This window comes from Martes martes (genome assembly GCF_963455335.1).
Source record: "Martes martes genome assembly, chromosome: 11".
Taxonomy (NCBI): Eukaryota; Metazoa; Chordata; class Mammalia; order Carnivora; family Mustelidae; genus Martes; species Martes martes.
The window spans coordinates 94,060,914-94,080,233 of NC_137899.1; the positions used below are offsets into that span (position 1 = coordinate 94,060,914).

Here is a 19,320-nt window from a genome sequence, read left to right on the forward strand (position 1 = left end):
ACCATGTGCTGCTCTTTTGAGTTCTGCTCGGATGTGGCACACATCGTGTCTGTTCGTGCTCAGTTGGCCAAAAAAAAGTCATATACCCCAGCCTATTGTAAATGGGCTGGAGATGTAGAACCCTTCACCTAACCTGGGTAGTCATATTTTAAACAATCACACACTCGACCACATCTCAGATGTTTCTGGCTTGAGTAACTGGTGGATTGTGGTTGCAACAGTGACATAGTGATGACTGGGCAGGATGAAATTTAGAGGGAAAACTGAATTCAGGTCTAGATATGTTAAGTTTAATGTGCCCAACAGACATTAAAAGGATGCAGCCAATTTGGTGGTTGGATAAAGAGTTCAGTGGAGAGAACAGAACTAGACCTAGAAATGCAGAAGTTAGTGATGTATAGGGGTATGTAAGCTGATGAGACTCTTAGAAGGAAAGGAGCCAGCAAAGACACCAAGAAGCAGCTGCTGAGGTCGAAGGAGTGCCGACAGGGAGCATGAGGAGAAGGATGATTCAGGAAGAAGAAAGTGTTCATCTGTGCCAAATGCTGCTCAGAGGTCAAGTACAAAGACTGGCAAGGAATCACTGATTGACCCGGTCAGGATCATGGGTGACCTTGACAAAGGCAGTCCCAGTGAAGTGGTGGGTACACAAAACGTAGCTGGAACCGCTGGAGAAGAGACTAGGGGTGTAGAAGGCAAGAGAACAAGTCTAGAATATGCTTTCCAAGGAAGTTACTGGCAAGGAAGGAAGAAGAACAAGGCAATAACTAGAATGGAAGGAGCCTGCCTTCTTCCTCCAAGATGGAAGACACTGCAACATGTCTGTATAGGGATAGGAACGATCCAGTCGAAAAGGAAACAGGAACACAACAGAAAGAAGAAATAGTTGAGCATTCTGAGTAAAAGATAGGTAAGAAACAGAAGTGAGGGGGTTGGCTTTTGGAAGGACAAAAGCTCTCTCATCATGATCGTCAGTTAATTATATCTGTTATTATTGTACTTTGGGTTTCTAATAAGCCTGCCTTTGTTCTCGGCGTAGTCACTGTGTGTTCTCATGTGGTGGCTTATCCGCAGCATCCCGGCCTCGAGGACGAGAAGGAACAGGTTAGTGGAGTTGGTTGCTACCAGCACCTGTTTGAAATGTGGCTGACCTGGTTTCCATTCTCATTCAACTGTGGCAGCATCACCTTGGGTACCTTCCCTGGCCTCTTCAAGATTTAATTTCCTAATCAGTAAGATGAAGATAATATTGATTTCTATGATTGTTGGAAGGCTCATGTAAGACAATGTATAAAAAGCTTTTAGCACAGTACCTGATACATAGGAAACATTCAAAATTATTATAAATTATAATAATAGTAATGACTGTATAACTCTCTTTGCATGTCTGTATAAATGTATTTTTCTTCTGTTGTGACAAAGCTGTCATCAGGTTAACGATTACAATGACTAGGCTTTTGTGGTTCTTACATTATTGGGGAAAGAACTGCACATCAGTCAGATACTTCGGTATTTGTTCAGTACTCCTTCATTCTTCTACCTCCAGAGGAGTGAAGATTAGAAGCAGTTCCCTTTTCTAGGTCTTTGGATTCAGATTTTAATGAATTTTACTTACTATGTCTTGTGGATAAGGCTGGGCAGAATTGAAAACAATTGGAAGGTCTTATAATTCTAAAATAGCTCCCTGAGTGTTTCTTGTGCGCACCTTATAGTACGTTTTATATTGTATTCAGAAGTTTCCTGTTAGGATGTTATTAGACAATGAAAGCACTACATTTCAAAATGTGTAGGATGCAGGTTAAGAAGTCTTTGGGTCGGGGGGGGGGGAGAAGTACTTAGAGGAGGATTTACATCCTTAACTACATTTATTATTTAAAAATACTGAAAAAAAGTGAGTTATATTGTTAACTTAAAAACTCAAACAAAAAACCAAAGAAACAAAGAACAAAGAGTAAACCCAAAGAAAGTAGAAGGAATACCACAATAAAAAATGAGTATAAAATAATGAAATACAAAACAAAAAACCTAGAAATGATCAAAAAAAGCAAAATTTGATGCTTTGAAAAGATTAATAAAATAAACACGCTTATAGCAAGATTAATCTAGAAAAGCTCTCTAAGCAAACTAGTAATAGAAGAAATGTCTTTAACCCAATAAAGGATATCTGTAAAAAATCTGCAGCAAAATCTCACACTTGATTTTGAAACATTAGATACACTCCCATAGTCAGGAGAATGAAAAGGATACTCTCTTTTATTGCTGCTTTTAAACATTGTACTAGAGCTCTTAACCAATGTAATAAGAGAAGAGAATGAAAAATGAAAGAAAAGGATTAAAAGAAATAGAACTGATATTATTTGTATAAAATATGACTGTCAGCATAAGAAATCAGATATTCCACAGGTGAATCAGTAGCGCTAAAGAGAAAGTTTAGAAAGATCCTTGATAAGATTGGCATAAAAAACAAATGGTGAAATCATATGGTATTTGTCTTTCTCTGACATATGTGGAATTTAAGAAACAAAACAGATAAACTTACGGGAAGGGAAGGAAAAAATAAGACGAAAACAGAGAGGAAGAAAAACTATAACAGACTCTTAACTATGGGAAACAAACTGAGGGTTGCTGGAGGGGCAGTGGGGGGCACTTGCAGTAATGAGCACTGGGTGTTATATGCAACTCATGAATCACTAAACTCTACCTCTGAAACTAATAATACACTATATGGTAATTTTTTTAAAAAGTCCAAATGGAGTTTCTACACATGAGCAATACCAATAACAAATGTATGTAGATGGCAAAAAGATACTCTTTTGTGCATAAGATTAGAAAATGTTACTGAACAAAAAGAGAATGGAATTAATGGAGAGCTATAACACATTCATGGGATGAGAATGCTCAATGTGGTGATAATGTTGGTACTCTAATTTATAAATTTAATGCAATTCCAATAAAAATATCTCAACAAAATTTTTCATCAAACTAGACTAATTCTAAAATATGAGAAAGATATTAAAAAGTATTACAGAATTATAATAGCTAAAATAGTGAGGGATTTCCACAAGCCAGACAGAAGAATCAGAATAGACCCAGGCACCACTATTACTTAGGTATATGACAGAGGCGGCCAATCAGCAGGGAAAGAGGAACAGGACAGCAAACATACTGTCTCTTGGCCAACTGTTTATAGGGGTATGCTTGGCTTTAGGGAAGGATTATTTTACCAGGGTCTCAGGGACATACTTGTTTGATGAGCCCCCTCTCATTATAGAACCTGACTCAACACATTACCCTCTGATGATAGATTTGGTGTCTCAAGTACTTGGAAAGGAGGGACTCTGAGTAGGGACATCAGATTCTTGTTCCTGTAAAGGGACACCGACTTTATAGATTAGTGAATGAACATTCTGGTTTGCAAGTTTTATCTTAGTAGATAATCTAACTAGTACTACTAATGGAGACATGGATGAATGTACACCAGATGATTTCCAGCCCTGAAGTCAAGCTGAGAGCAACGTCTTGAGGGAATAGGTTCCAGGAAAGGGGACTGAACATGAGGCTAAGGATGCTGAAACAGAGATGAGGTGCTGACAGGGCAACTGGGATGACTTCTTCTAGAAGCTTCGTATTTCCAAGGAACTCCTGGTGGGAGGCATGACTGAGGCAACCGCTATGCTTACAGTTTCTGTAGTATAAATGGGGCAAGGAAGGAGAAGAAAATAGAATTTAAAATCAACTAACAAGGCGATGGTGAGTTATTTTCTAAATAAAAACTATTCAGAATTCATTTGCTTATCTTCCTCTCCCGGTCCAAATGTGTGCTTGGAGTCAGCCTGCAGTCACCTATCAATGACTGCTCAGTTTCCAATTAATTATTTAACCAGTGAGTGTGGCACAATTGTGCCTGCCACCTAGATAAGCCATGGTAGGAACGAGGGGGGTGGGGGAGAATCATTTTGAAGTTGGGAAATATTTTTGAAATTAGAGGAAAAAGAGATGGCAAAATGTATTCTCTCCCTCTGTCTCTCTCTCTAATAATGAAAGAAACGCAGACATCAAGATACATTGACGTGTGTACAAACTTAGAAAAAAATTTCATGAGAGCCTTTGGTGAAATGGATACACAGACACTGAGACTTGTTGGGACAAACTTTCTGGGAAGCTTTGTGTACCAATGTTTGAATCCGGTGACCCATGGATTTCAGGTCTGGGAAAGCTCCATGGAGAAAGTGCTGGAAAGGCTTGATGCACAGAGATATTCATTACAGTAGCATAACTTAAATTAGCTAAAAATTCAAGATCACCCTAAATATTTAATAGTAAGAATAGTTTAGTATATTAGGATATGTCCATAAGAGGAATATCATATAGCTATAGAAATAATATTCATAAAGCATTCACAATATGGAGATTTTTCTTTATATTAAATGAAAAAAGTAGAAATACAAAGAAATAGAAGTAGAAAAACATTATAGAAAATAGAATCTCAAAAATAGAAAATATCCTCAGAGAAAAAACTGGAAAGAATTAGAATAAAATGAAAGTAGGCCATGTCTCCAATAGTTGGTAGTATTTTTTGCCCAAATTTCTGTCAAAGCTAGCCAACATCCCATTCTGTTCCTTTATCTTAAGACCTTTTGAGAAGCTACAATTTAAAGTCTTGTTTCTAATAACATTTCCAATGTGGCCACAGTTTTTAATGGAACTGATGGCTGTGTGTGTTGCAAGCGTAGAGAACCATGACAAAGGGCTTTTCTTCTCCCAAGAGCAGGACAGATGGGCTACCTTGCTTCACTGGAGGATCACAGTTTTTACCCCAGGAGATGTACTCTTGCCAAAGGACTCTTTCAGCATTTCAAAAATATCAACAGTCTCTGAAACTCATCAAGGAGAAATTCTTTGAAAGTGTTGGTGAGAACATCATGGATGAACCAGGAGTTGGCTCTTTCCAGAAGCACACAGCAAGAGAAACCACTTCCTCTATGGTTGCTTAAGATATGCAATGAGGGAAATCTTGGAGGGCAGGCCATCATTTGATTGTCTTCTCTTGCTCCAAACCTCAATCAACTTGACTATCTCTTTAATGAATGAGTCATCAAAATATCCCCTCAATTTATCACAAGTGGCTTCTTTTGCTAACCAGTATATTGGCTGACCTCTTTTGTTGAATCCACCAAGAAAGGGCTTTGTCTCGGGGAAAATGAAATGCTGGGGAATTTCTAGGCTTTAAAAATGGAATCTTACGGGGCGCCTGGGTGGCTCAGTGGGTTAAGCCTCTGCCTTCAGCTCAGGTCATGATCTCAGAGTCCTGGGATCGAGCCCCATATCGGGCTCTCTGCTCAGCAGAGAGCCTGCTTCCCCCTCTCTCTCTGCCTGCCTCTCTGCCTACTTGTGATCTCTGTCAAATAGATAAATAAATAAATAATGGAATCTTACTTTGAAATTGAGTCACATGGTTCAATTTATTTAGAGACTGGCAGTGTAAGGCACACCACTGCCATTGCAGGGGTGTGTGTGCTGTACCAAGAAACAATGGCTTGAGCTTGAAATGAAACCCAACGATGCTATCTGAAGCTACTGCATATACTTTCTGATGTCATTTTCCAACATTAGTATCCTTAACGTAAACAATGATAGATGTCCGTAATCATAATTAAGGGATATTTGCATTCATTCCCATCAAAGAGGGGCGCCTGGGTGGCTCAGTCATTAAGCGTCTGCCTTGGCTCAGGTCATGATCCTGGGGTCCTGGGATCGACCCACATTGGGCTCCCTGCTCAGCGGGGAGCCTGCTTCTCCCTCTCCCACTCCCCCTGCTTGTGTTCCCTCTCTCGCTGTGTGTCTCTCTGTGTCAAAAAAAATAAATAAAAAATCTTTTTTAAAAATTCCCATCAAAGAGAAGCTGTTCTAAATATCACAATATGGCGGCCACTTGGTCACATATTACCTTTCACAGTAGCTTCCCAGGCCACCTGCATTTTTCTGATGGCACAGGACTTAATGGCACGATTTGACATAAAAAAAGAAATTTCCTGGGGCGCCTGGGTGGCTCAGTGGGTTAAAGCCTCTGCCTTCGGCTCAGGTCATGATCTCAGGGTCCTGGGATCGAGCCCCGCATCGGGCTCTCTGCTTCGCGGGGAGCCTGCTTCCCCCTCCCCTCTCTGCCTGCCTCTCTGCCTACTTGTGATCTCTGTCAAATAAATAAATAAAATCTTTAAAAAAAAAATTTCCTCTGCAATGACAGTTTTTAAAGTAACAGGAGGACATTTTAAAAATCTTTTTTCATTGACTCTCTAAAACTCATTCAGGGGTATTCCTGGTGTTTCCGTTTCCTAGGGGTTGCCATAACAAAGTACTACAAACTGGGCTTAAAATGCCAGAAATTTGTTGTCTCACTGTTCTGGAAGCTAGAAGTCTGAAATTATGCTTTTTGCAGGGCTGTACTCCCTCTGAAACCTGTAGGGGGGACTCCTTCCTGGCTTCTTTCTAGCTTCTGGTGGTTTGCTGACCATCTTTGGTGTTCCCTGGCTTGTAGCTGTGTAACTCCAGTCTCTGCCTTTGCTGTCACATGAAATTTCCCGTGTCTCCATGTCTTCATGTGGCTATCCTTTTATGAGGACACCAGTCATGGGTTAGGGATCCATTCTACTTGAGTATGATCTCATTTTTTAAAAAAGATTTTATTTATTTATTTGCCAGAGAGAGAGAGAGAGCTCGAGAGCGCACAAGCAGGGAGAGCAGCAGGTGGAGGGAGAAGCGGGCTCCCCGTTGAGCCAGGAGCAGGACTCGATCCCAGGACCCTCAGATCATGACCTGAGCTGAAGGCAGATGCTTAACCAACTAAGCCACCCAGACATCCCAACCTCATCTTAACTAATCACATTAGCAACTACCCTGTCTCTAAATAAGATCATATTCTGTGTTGCTAGGGGTTAGGACTTCAACTGATCTTTTTTGGGGGTGACAGATTCAAACTATAACACCTGGGGTCTATGAGTTGTCCAAAGAGCCTTTTTTTTTTAGATAGACAGAGGGCAGTATGGGAACACTGGGACCAGAGAGTATGAAACAAGGGTGCAGAGAAGTAAGTGGGAGCAAGACAAATGGAACCCACTTTGCAATTCTGCCTGGAAGTCTGGTGGCAGTGATCTTTCCCCCTGATGATTTTGGTGCAAGGACTTTGGTTACTGATGACAAGTTTTGGCCACTTCCCAGCTGAAGATGCTCAAGTTCTATACTTGAGTATGGGTTGCAAAGTGAAGTTTATGGTTGTGTCCAGAACATTCTCTGCTGATGCCATATGTTTGAAAATGTCTGAATTTTGTGCAGAGACACACAAGCCATGTTTTTGTAAGTGGAGTTACATAATTAGGGCATGGACTTGCATTATAATTAGCACGTGTAATTAGGCACAGACTTCTTGTCCTTTAATTAGACAATCAAGACATCTAATTACAAAATTAAGATGTAATTATGTGGCCCAAGATCTCCATATTTCCTTCTATCCATCAGAGATCACATTTAGAAAAAATAATTCACAAAAACTGATGAAGACATGAACCTGGAAACCAGATTCAAGGATGTTGAGGGAAGTCTTAAGTGGGCTGATAAGTTTTCTTTGGTCTTCCCTTTTAGGTGTGAGGGGAGTTACTTAAAATATCATAGTCTACTTGAACAAATAATTGTACATACTATGCTATCGACCTTTGGTACACACACTAATGAAGGGGAATGTTGGCACGACTAATCTGTGTAATTCACATGTGGCTTCAGAGGGTGATTTGTAATTACACTTGAACATGGACTTCCGTGTGATGTCCTAGGAATTCATTCAAACCCAGTAAAGCAGCCACATGGTGGAAACCTCCTTCCCATTCTTGGTTCTCCCTTGTGACTACTTTAAAAGTAGACCCATTGCTCAGAATAATGCAAATCAACACTTGGGTTGGGTTGTCCTTTCCCTGAATATTTGAATATTTGATGAAAAGTTCTTATTTTAAGTGCTGCTTATTGGACTATAGCTGGGCAAGGGGGAGGTCAAAGACTATAGCGAACATTCCATCTTTCTAATGATAAGTGAGTGATTTTTAGAGCAGTATTTTATTCATCTAAATTCTAGTGCTCCTAGGAAGCTTGGCTGTAATGATATGCTCTATGTTTTTCCTTGCTCCTAAATTGAGATTTGGCTGATCTCTGCATGATGCTAAACACCCAGTTTGACTCATTAATTTTTCTGAACTAACTGAACTTTTGACCTAATTGGCTGGCTGATTAGGGATTACAGCCATATGTCCAGGTTTTTCTAAGCCAGTTCTGACTTTAACTGTGTTATCCCTCTGTTCCCATAAACTGGTGAAATATCCTAGTAATTCCAATGTTTTGACAGCTACGCTGCACTTCTCAGACTGCTGCTTTCTCCTGGAAAGTGGCATCAAAATCTGTCGGGCCACGTTTCCTGATTTTTGGTTAAGAAAATATGCTTCCCATATGGTTTCAGGCCATGAAAACAAAGACACGAAGAGGTTATAAGCAGTTGGCGATGAGGTCTTGTCTCCATGGTGTGTTCTCTGCCTCCCTGTTTCTGTGTTTGTCTCTTAAGCCATGGAATGTGATGAGGGACAAACTATGTGCAGAGGTCAGTTTTGACCAGCAAAACACACAAATTTGCACAGGGAACTTATTTTTGCCATTGGGACTTTTTTTTTTCTTAGTCTTCTGATAATTGTTCATGGTTGATGTAGAAGCAAAGGAATTGAACTGGGGAGAGGTACATTTTAAAAAAAACAACCTATTGATGGTGGGGAAGGGGCATTTAGAAGACAGCCTCGCCAAGGTGTCTCCCACCTCTGAGATTTTAGGATTCCTCCATCTCCAGCCTGTCATGGGATCAGGAGGAATTTCCTGGGGTCCATTCCACTCTCGCACCTCTATGCCTCTATCTCTTTGGTCCTTAGACACTGTCAACCAGAAACCACTCCTTCCACTCTTCCTTGAGGAGAACTCATTAATTCTGTTTCCCAACAGGGTCAACATATGAATGAAAACTTCAATTTCTTGGTTTTTAAGATTTGCTTTTCCCCTCAGGTATTCCACATCAGCGTTTTCAAGACTGGAGAAGCTGGGCATCAGACATCCCAAGCCTTCTCCTTTTATTGGAAATTTGACGTTTTTCCGCCAGGTAAGGGCAGCCTTCCGTTGTCTTCCAGCATAAGATATGCTGAACCCAGGGCAGCTTTTCCCATGGAGGGGTGCGTCCATCTAGGTCACCCACACTTGGGTGGTCTATATGTGAAGGCATTGTGTGATGAGCCTTCCCCTCCTTGAATGAAGTCTCATGTGACGACAACGATCCATTGATTATCACTCATCAACATGTGTTGAGTCCTGCCATCTGTCCATTCCTCCATTTACCCCAAAACCCACTGACTGAGTATCTAAACGTGCCAGGCCCTGGGATGTGGAAGAAGTAGAGAGATTACTTATGCCCTTAAGCGTGCGCATGAAATCATGGTGTTCAGCACCAGACAAGATGTGCCCTAGTGCTAGATTAGGCAAGCGAAATGGTAGCTGTGGTGTCCTTCAGAAGAGAGGAAGATCTGTCAGGGCTAGAATCACCCTGGAGGACTTCCTGGAGACGGAGGTCTGGCAGGAGAAATAAACACAAGGGCGAGAATGCAAACCCAGGTGGGAACAATAATATGTGTGTTTGTACTTAAATGAGAAATAGGGCACAGCTTGATGAGTAGCCTGGATTGACTAGAAGCCAAAAATGGGGGAGTGACAGCCTGGATGGCTGGCATTCTAGAAAGGCCAGCGTACTCACTTGTGAGCGGGAGAGGGACCCTGAAATGGAAGGTCGTGCTGCAGGGGAGAAGACTTAGTTTAAAAAGCCTACGTGACGTGGTAAGGGCTCGGCTCAGGTGATGAGGGTAAAAGAGAAGGATATTGGGGGCAAAGTTAGTAACTCCTGGGACAAATTCGGCATAGAGAATTCAAGGCAAATGAGCCAAAGCGTCTCTAAGTGTTGAACCAGGTTCACAGGGAGAATGGCCATGAGTTGACAGAAATAGAAGGTCCGGAGGGCAGCTGGTCTGGGGAGATACCTTTGGTTGGCCGGAATGACCTGCAAGTGGAAAGGTCCCGTAGGCATTTGTAGATAAAGACCCAAGACACTATCTTCTAAGAATATTTTTGTTTCCCTTCACGGGGTTTTCTCAGAAGCCAGATGGTTTCATCTGCGAACTCATGGTGGTGCTGCCACCAGACCCTTCATCAGGAGCCGACAGATCCCACGTGTGAAGAACCGCTGAGCTGAACACAGACCGGAAGGGCTAACTGGGCCAATCCTGGTCATATCTGTTCGGCGTTGTTCTCGGCTTTCCCCACCACCCCCCTTGGAAAGGCTGGCTCTCGGCCCCACACAGATAACAGCGTTAGCCCTTTCTGTCCGTTTCCCTCTTCCTCAGTTTCTTTTCCTTTCTGTCTCTTCTCTCTGCCCGACATTCTCATTCCTCTTTATTGTTGCTGTTGCTCTCTTCTTCGTGTTTCAAATCCCTTCTCCCCACCTCTGTCTCAGGGCTGGCGCGCTCACAACGCTAACCCCGCCAACAGCGACCTCACTGAGGCTTCCGGTGAGTCCTTGAAGCGAGTGTGAAGAAGTTTCTAAGTGTCAAAAGAGAACAACACGCTGGAGAGGAAATTCAAAATAAATAGATTTCACATATTTCTGGGAGGGGGGGAATGATCAGTTGTATTCAGTTGAGTAATTTAGTACTAACATTCTGAGGAAAAATAGTAGAACTGTCGATATGAAGAGAACACTGTGCTCCTGCCTCTGGTAATTTCCACATATGCTCCTTTTCAGCTCGTCATCCTTGTATGTACAAACCTTGCCAAGATCCTTCTAGAACATAGTAATTTCAGCGACTATTTTTATATTCATAGAAGCTTTCCTTGATGTATGGCAAGCTTAGACTGTGAAAGTGGATGTAATAAGAATGGGATGTATTTCCATTAAGGAACAGCCACCTCTTCTAGCCCCCACCTCCCAACTCTCTCCTCTCCCCCACGCCTCGGTTGTGTCTCCTTTATACTGCATTCCCATGACACAGGGATCTAGCAATCTCCAGACCTTCACCCCTACAGTTCCTCCATCTATATTTGCACACAAACCCCATCCCCACTACATGACCCCAACCCTGGCATTTTCTGACATCTGTCTCCGGGTATACTCGTTTCCCATGACAAAATGTGTCAGTGTTTTGTCCTATATGAAGCTACTCTAAGGTTCTTATGTTCTGACTCCATTGATTTTAGTCAAAAATTTCACTTGGATCATGATAATTCAGAATTTGTGATAATTTGGATAGATGCAGCAGGCGTTGACACATATAGTGGCTGTCAGAAGGGGCTTTGCCAAAATTAATAATAATATAAACTACACTGCAGAGGGGAATGTTAACATAGTTGAGAAAGCAAACAGTTTTCAAATATTTTAGCAGCAATTACACGCAAATACTTTAAGTAGAGATGATCTCCTTCCATCCATTAAAACAGAGTTGACCGAGATTTTTCCTTGGCAATATGTTTTTTAAAACTATTTGTTTATTCTAATACTTCAAAGTACTTGAAAGCAATAGAACTTGAATTCTTTTTTATTGTTTATGTAATTGTGTTCTCACGGTTCTGGACTTTTTCCTGAATAAATTTGAATACTTGAAATATTGTTTAATCTTATTCTTACGATAGTGATGTGTTTTCCGCAGGGTTTCTGGGAAAGCCAAATGGAGCTCAGAAAGCTATACGGACCTCTGTGTGGGTAAGAGGGAACTCCACTTTTCTACCATTTATCTTGATTTCTGCATGGTCTGATAAGGAAGTAATAACCAGAATGGGGATGTTGTATGTGTTTAGGTCTTTCGAGGACCCACAAAGAGAGGGCTTAGCTGTACAGATGAGGCTCCTGGAGGAGGCCCCAGTGTTGCCCAAGGGGGCCCCATGCTAGGCTGAAAGAATACCATTTCCCAGCCTTTAAGACCCTGACCAGTTAGGTCAGACCCTGGGTGCCTTGACCATCTTGCACTACTGCTGCAATTGGACACAGTGGCCCTCCATGCCTCAGTTTAGTTTGCCTTGAGAACCCATGACTGGTCTTTTCTCATGAACTTACCAAAACCTAACTTGGACCCGTTTTGTTCAATTCTGTGGGTAAAACATGCTGTCAGCTGCATGACCATATAACCTGCCATCCAATACAATACACTGTGTTGACTGTGAAAGAGGTCACTATTAATAATTACCCCAGGACAACAGTGGACATGATGACTGTCCTGGATATACTGGGACATCTGGTCACCCTAGTTCTCTGCCATGTAAAGTACTAGAGCCCTCTTTTTTTTCTTGAATTTTCCCTTGTTATGCCTCAGTTAATGCTCCTTCTTTAAAAAAAAAAATAATGAAATTCCAGAAGCTGGTGAACAAACATATGTTAAGACCAATTATTTTATTCAAGATTTGACAGACTTGAGTCATTGATTCTCAACGTGTGTCTTTCAACACTGGAGTCCTAATCATTTTTAGACTGTTTCTGTATCGCTCCTCCTCAGCCATGGGGTGATTATTAGCAGCTTTTTTCCAGACCTCCAGGTCTATGACCACTGTTTTAGGTGTAGTAAACTTCTGTTGTGTTCCTAATGTACGCGCTAATGGGGTCCAGTGGTTTGGGAACCCTTCTATCCATAGGATCCATGTTGCTCCTTCTCCCAGTGATGATTTTCAAAAGACTGACTTGTATTTTATGGAAAAGGCTCTACCTGGGAGTTTTGGCTAGGTAAAGTTTTGGCCAAGTTGTTGGCCAAAGTTTTGGCCAAGTTGTTCTCACTGCCCTTTAGTTTGCTATATGATCCTGCAAAAGTAATAAATTGTCATACTAGATGCTCTCTGAATTAGTTTGTCACTGCTGCGGAACAAACTGACCTAAAATGCAGGGACTTAAACAAAAAATTATTCATCATCACATGTCTAAGGGGTGGCTGGAATCGATTAATCTAAGCTACCCTTGGCTCAACTCAGCTGGGCTTGCTGGTGCATCTGCTGGTCCTCTGGGCAGCCAGCTCACTTAGGCTCAAGTGGGGCAACTCTGCTCTACGTATCTCTCGTCCTTCTTGGAATAGCAAAGAAACCAGGAAAGGCTCTTCTCAAGGTGAAGGCAAATATTCAAGAGAGCACACCTAAGAGCACAAGAACATTTTTAAGTTTCTGCTGCATCGTGTCTGATAACATCCTATTGGCCAAACCAAGTTCTATGGCCACACTCAAAGTCAGGGCAGGAAGTACACTCTGCCCGCAGTGAGGCCAAAGCAAGTCACCTGGCCAAGCCTGACACGGACGGGGCAGGGACGTGTGTTCCTCTGATGGAAGGGCAGGGAGATGATGCACATCTTTCAATAATAATTAACTCTATGTAATTCTCTAAGATATCTTTTAGCTTGGTCTTCACTTTTTTTTTTTTACTTGCATAGCTTCTTGTTTTAAGTATGATAGGTACTTAATAAAGGCTCAAAGGATTGACCCATTTACCTTTCTCTTACTCTTGTGCTGTTCTATTGCTTTTTCAATGTTCTCATTCCAGTTCTCTCTTCCCAACAGTCTCAATCCGTGGTTGACTTGACACTGACCTTGGAGACTGTCCCGTACGTTACTGAGACATAGCAGTGACTCAGAATGACAGCAGCTTAACTAGAATTAGGAAAAGGCCTCTCTAAGTTTCAACTCTAGGAATCCATCCCCTGGAGTAGTCTTTAGGTACAGAGTTTTCAGAGTAGAGCACTTGGGTATTTTAAAATAATTTTAAAATGTCAGATGAAGAGTTTAAAGGGCACTGTATTAACTTGTGGCTGGTGTGGTGTGCATGCCTGTGTGCGAGGTGGGGGCCAAAGAGAAAGAGGGAAGGAGGGAGAGACAATTAGTCTCTTTGACGACAGGATGTCTGATCAACTCCACCTGCCCAACTTTAACTAAGTTAACACCATTTATCCTTTTCATTTCAAGAAAAAGGGAATCGAAGAGAATGATTTCTGATGAGGTTGTAGAGATAGAAACTGCAGTATCATCTCCACTCTTTGTTCCCACCTCTGGTGAAAAGGGGAAAAAAGAAAGGTGATGAAATAATTTCTTCCTACAAAACTGTCAACATTTTTCTCCTTTAGAAAAAAAGATGAGCCATAAAATGCTGACTTCTTTTTAAACATGTCCACTCCTGGATTTGGAGTCAAGACGGTGATGGGGCAAAGCCCGGACTGAGCGCTGTAATCTTGATGAGAATCGATGTGCTCACCTTTAAAAATGAAAGGGATGACATATCTTGAAAGAAGTTGCTGTGGCTGATATTGAAGAGGTTACTGCCTATGTTCTCCTCTAGGATTCTGATGGATTCCTGTCTCACGTTGAGGTCTTTTATCCATTTTGAGTTTATCTTTGTGTACGGTGTAAGAGAATGGTCGAGTTTCATTCTTCTACATATAGCTGTCCAATTTTCCCAGCACCATTTATTGAAGAGACTGTCTTTTTTCCACTGTATATTTTTTCCTGCTTTGTTGAAGATTATTTGACCATAGAGTTGAGGGTCCATATCTGGACTCTCTAATCTGTTCCACTGGTCGATGTTTCTGTTTTTATGCCAGTACCATGCTGTCTTGGTGATCACAGCTTTGTAGTAAAGCTTGAAATCAGGTAACGTGATGCCGCCAGTTTTATTTTTGTTTTCCAACATTTCCTTAGCAATTCGGGGTCTCGTCTGATTCCATACAAATTTTAGGATTATTTGCTCTAGCTCTTTGAAAAATACCGGTGGAATTTTGATCGGAATGGCATTAAAGGTATAGATTGCTCTAGGCAGTATAGACATTTTAACAATGTTTATTCTTCTGATCCAAGAGCATGGAATGGTCTTCCATCTTTTTGTGTCTTCTTCAATTTCTTTCATGAGTGTTCCGTAGTTCCTCGAGGACAGATCCTTTACCTCTTTGGTTAGGTTTATTCCGAGGTATCTTATGGTTCTTGGTGCTATAGTAAATGGAATTGATTCTCTAATTTCCCTTTCTGAATTTTCATTGTTAGTGTATAAGAAAGCCACTGATTTCTGTATATTGACTTTGTATCCTGCCACGTTACTGAATTGATATCTCCAAAAGCAAAGGAAACAAAAGCGAAAATGAACTTTTGGGACTTCATCAAGATCAAAAGCTTCTGCACAGCAAAAGAAACAGTCAACAAAACAAAGAAGCAACCCACGGAATGGGAGGAAGATATTTGCAAATGACAGTACAGACAAAAGATTGATATCTAGGATCTATAAAGAACTTCTCAAACTCAACACACACAAAACTGATAATCATATCAAAAAATGGGCAGAAGATATGAACAGACACTTCTCCAATGAAGATATACAAATGGCTATCAGACACATGAAAAAATGTTCATCATCACTAGCCATTAGGGAGATTCAAATTAAAACCACATTGAGATACCACCTTACAGCAGTTAGAATGGCCAAAATTAGCAAGACAGGAAACAACATGTGTTGGAGAGGATGTGGAGAAAGGGGAACCCTCTTACACTGTTGGTGGGAATGCAAGTTGGTGCAGCCACTTTGGAGAACAGTGTGGGGATTCCTCAAGAAATTAAAAATAGAGCTTCCCTATGACCCTGCAATTGCATTACTGGGTACTTACCCCAAAGATACAGATGTAGTGAAAAGAAGGGCCATCTGTAGCCCAATGTTCATAGCAGCAATGGCCATGGTCGCCAAACTGTGGAAAGAACCAAGATGCCCTTCAACGGATGAATGGATAAGGAAGATGTGGTCCATATACACTATGGAGTATTACGCCTCCATCAGAAAGGACGAATACCCAACTTTTGTAGCAACATGGACGGGACTGGAAGAGATTATGCTGAGTGAAATAAGTCAAGCAGAGAGAGTCAAGTATCATATGGTCTCACTTATTTGTGGAGCATAACAAATAACATGGAGGACATGGGGAGATGGAGAGGAGAAGGGAATTGAGGGAAATTGGAAGGGGAGGAGAACCATGAGAGACTATGGACACTGAAAAACAACCTGAGGGTTTTGAAGGGGCGGGGGGTGGGAGGTTGGGGGAACCAGGAGGTGGGTATTGGGGAGGGGACGTATTGCATGGAGCACTGGGTGTGGTGCAAAAACAATGAATACTGTTACACTGAAAAGAAATTTAAAAAAAAAAAAATGAAAGGGATGGGGACACCTGGGTGGCTCAGTTGGTTAAGCTGGTTGGGAATGTCAAGGATGAACTACGTTCAGTAAAAAGCCTTTCTTTTACACAGTGATTCAGTTGAAGTTATATTAATTTTTAGACTATTTTTATTTATTTTTAAAAAGATATTTATTTATTTATTTATTTAGGGAGAGAAAGTGCGCATGCACAAACAGGGGGAGTGGCAGAGGGAGCAGGAGAAGCAGGCTTGCTGCCAAGCGGGGAGCCCGATGAAATGCGGGGCTCAATCCCAGGACCCTGGGATGACATCCCAAGCCAAAGACAGATGCTTAATGGACGACGGAGCCACCCAGGAGCCCCTGACTACTTTTATTTATTTATTTTTAAAGATTTTATTTCTTTATTTGACACAGAGAGAGAGCGCGAGCACAAGCAGGGGGACAGGCAGAGGAAGAGGGAGAAGCAGGCTCCCTGCAGAGCAGGGGAAGTCCGATTATGGGACTCTGTCCCAGAACTCCGGGATCATGACCTGAGCTGAAGGCAGTAGCTTAACCAACTGAACCACCCGGGCGCCCCTACTTTTGTTTTTTAGAAAATATTACCAAGACCAGATTGGTCCTCTTAAAAATTAAAATGATTAGATTGATGCAGCATTTGACAAGGAAAGCCCCACACTGTTGATGCCATATAGAGAGGCACTGCGTTGCTGGGTGTCAGGACAGTACTCCGTGCTGGGAGAAGCATGTGCAGAGAGGACCTCCTCTCTGCTCTGGACCCGAAAGCCAAATATGGGGATCATGATGCTTATTATCTGGTTGTTATCATAGCAACTCAGTGAGAGTCTGGGTCCCCAAACTGGAGATCGGCTCCTTATCCATCCTCCCTCCCACTCACTGCTATGGGGAAGATACTGCTCGAGAAGCTTTCTGCCAAGAAGGGTTGACAGCATCACTGTTTATTGTCACCGCCACCACCACCGAGAACAAAATGTCTTTACCAAGTATCTAATTATGTAGCCTGCTTTGCCACGCACTGTGCAGATAAAACTACACATGTTATCTCTGCCTTCTTTGAACTTGAATGTAAAGCAGATGGACTGGCACACGTACCTATCCAGTTTTTATTCACAATACTTGGTTTGAACTCTTTTGAATTGCACGGTAGGACCCCTGACAACATAATAGGAAGAAAGTGAGGCTTTACGGCTTTAGACAACCTGCCGTCAGTTAATGATTACCGGTTAGCTCCTTCGGTCTGAGCGTGAGCCCCCAGTTGGATTTATATGGCTTCCTAAACCCGAAAAGAACAGCATCAACATAACCATCAGACACTTGTGATTGGATAGAAACAGGATGGAGATGATTTTCCCTTCCAGTTTGTAACTGGCTTGATAATCCAGTGGGTGACAAGCCTTTATTAAACTCTTCCTATTAATTACTTACAAGTACTTACGGCACCTAAGTTTAGCTCATTTGTGACTCCGGAAGTCTCCTATCCAAAGCTTCTTTACCCTTCTCTTAGATGTCTCTTAAGGGATAGTTCTGTAGCTGTTCTATTTAGCTCCTTCCCTATCTCTTCTTGCCCTTACTTTACTTTGACCCTTGATTTCTAGTATAAACTTTACTCCCTCTTGTTGAATTTGATTCTCGTGCTTCTTGGCCTGCATCCTTCTCCACCCCTCCATTTCATTACTGCCCCCTCATTCCTATATGCCTTTAACGAGCCAGATTTGTTCAGTGGTCTCATATACCCTCCTTGGAACAGTAAGTTGTCAGTTGGTAAGCATGCATATTGTATACAATTCATAAAGTACAAACAAGTATTCAGCAGAAAGTGGACCCTTAGCCACTCCTTCCCAGAAGAAACCTCGGCTATCAATTTCTTAACACTCGGATGGACAATATATGCTAGATGCCGTTCTTTATCTTGCCTTGTTCATTAATGATATTTGTGAAATTGTCCCATTTCAGTACATTCATTCTTGTTAATTGCTATTCTATTTTTTTAAGATTTTATTTATTTATTTGACAGAGAAAGAGATAGCGAGAACAGGAACACAAGCAGGGGGAGGGAGAGGGAGAAGCAGACTTCCCGCTGAGCCGGGAGCCCAATGTGGGGCTTGATCCCAGGACTCTGGGATCATGACCTGAGCCGAAAGCAGACGTTTAATGACTGAATCACCCAGGTGCCCCATAACTGCTATTCTGTTTTTTAAGGATTCCATTGTATGGATGTATCCGAATTCTAAAATTAACTTTTCAATTGATGAACATATTTTGTTCTCATAAATAATATGGCAGTGAATATTCTTATATATACATCATTGCTATCTTATGTAAGTATGTCTGTAGGATAAATTCCTAAAACAAATTATTAGGTCAAAGATTATCTACATTTTTTATTTTATTTTAAATGGCTCTATCTAGGAGTTATATCAATATATATTCTCATAAATAAGTATATGAGAGCACCTGTTTCTCTCACGTGATTGCCATTAACATGTGGTGGTCATCATTTTAAGTCTTTACCACTTGACGGTAGTTTTGATTTGCACTTTTCTAATGATGAACAAGCTTGGGTATCTTTCATATGTTTAAAATCCATTTTTTTTGTTTATGTTTAAAAAGCATTTTTTTTTTCTGAAGACTCCTCTGCCACTTTTCTATTGGATTAGTGATCTTTTCCCAATTTAGTTGCAGAAGCTCTTCACATATTAAAGAAAATAGCCCTTTACATCTAACATGCATTGCAAATATTTTCTCCTATATATTGTTTAACTTCATTTATTGTGTATTCTTTCCAATCAGAAAACATTTGGTTTTTTAATGGTTGAATTTAATCAATTTTAATGGTCTCTACATTTTGGATCTTACTCAAAAAGATATATGTTTTTAATTTCCAGTTTTCTGGTGTCTTTTATTTCATCTAAAAAATTTCAATATTTAATACCTTGAGAATCTACTTGAGAGTAAGGGTAGGAGGAGGCATTCACTCTTACTTTTTTCAGATGGTAGTGTTCCATCTGGAAAGTCATTCTTTGCCAACTGAAATGAACATCACTGTTATC

General features: G+C 41.2%; 1 protein-coding gene across 1 annotated transcript in view; it reads left to right on the forward strand.

The window, feature by feature from the left end:
* Positions 1-19,320, forward strand: part of TBXAS1 (thromboxane A synthase 1) — a 161,545-nt gene that overhangs the window by 39,652 nt on the left and 102,573 nt on the right. The window contains exons 3-4 of the mRNA XM_080818371.1: positions 9,085-9,178; positions 11,766-11,818. Coding sequence (XP_080674497.1) covers positions 9,085-9,178; positions 11,766-11,818 — 147 coding nt within the window. The remainder of the gene's footprint in view (positions 1-9,084; positions 9,179-11,765; positions 11,819-19,320) is intronic.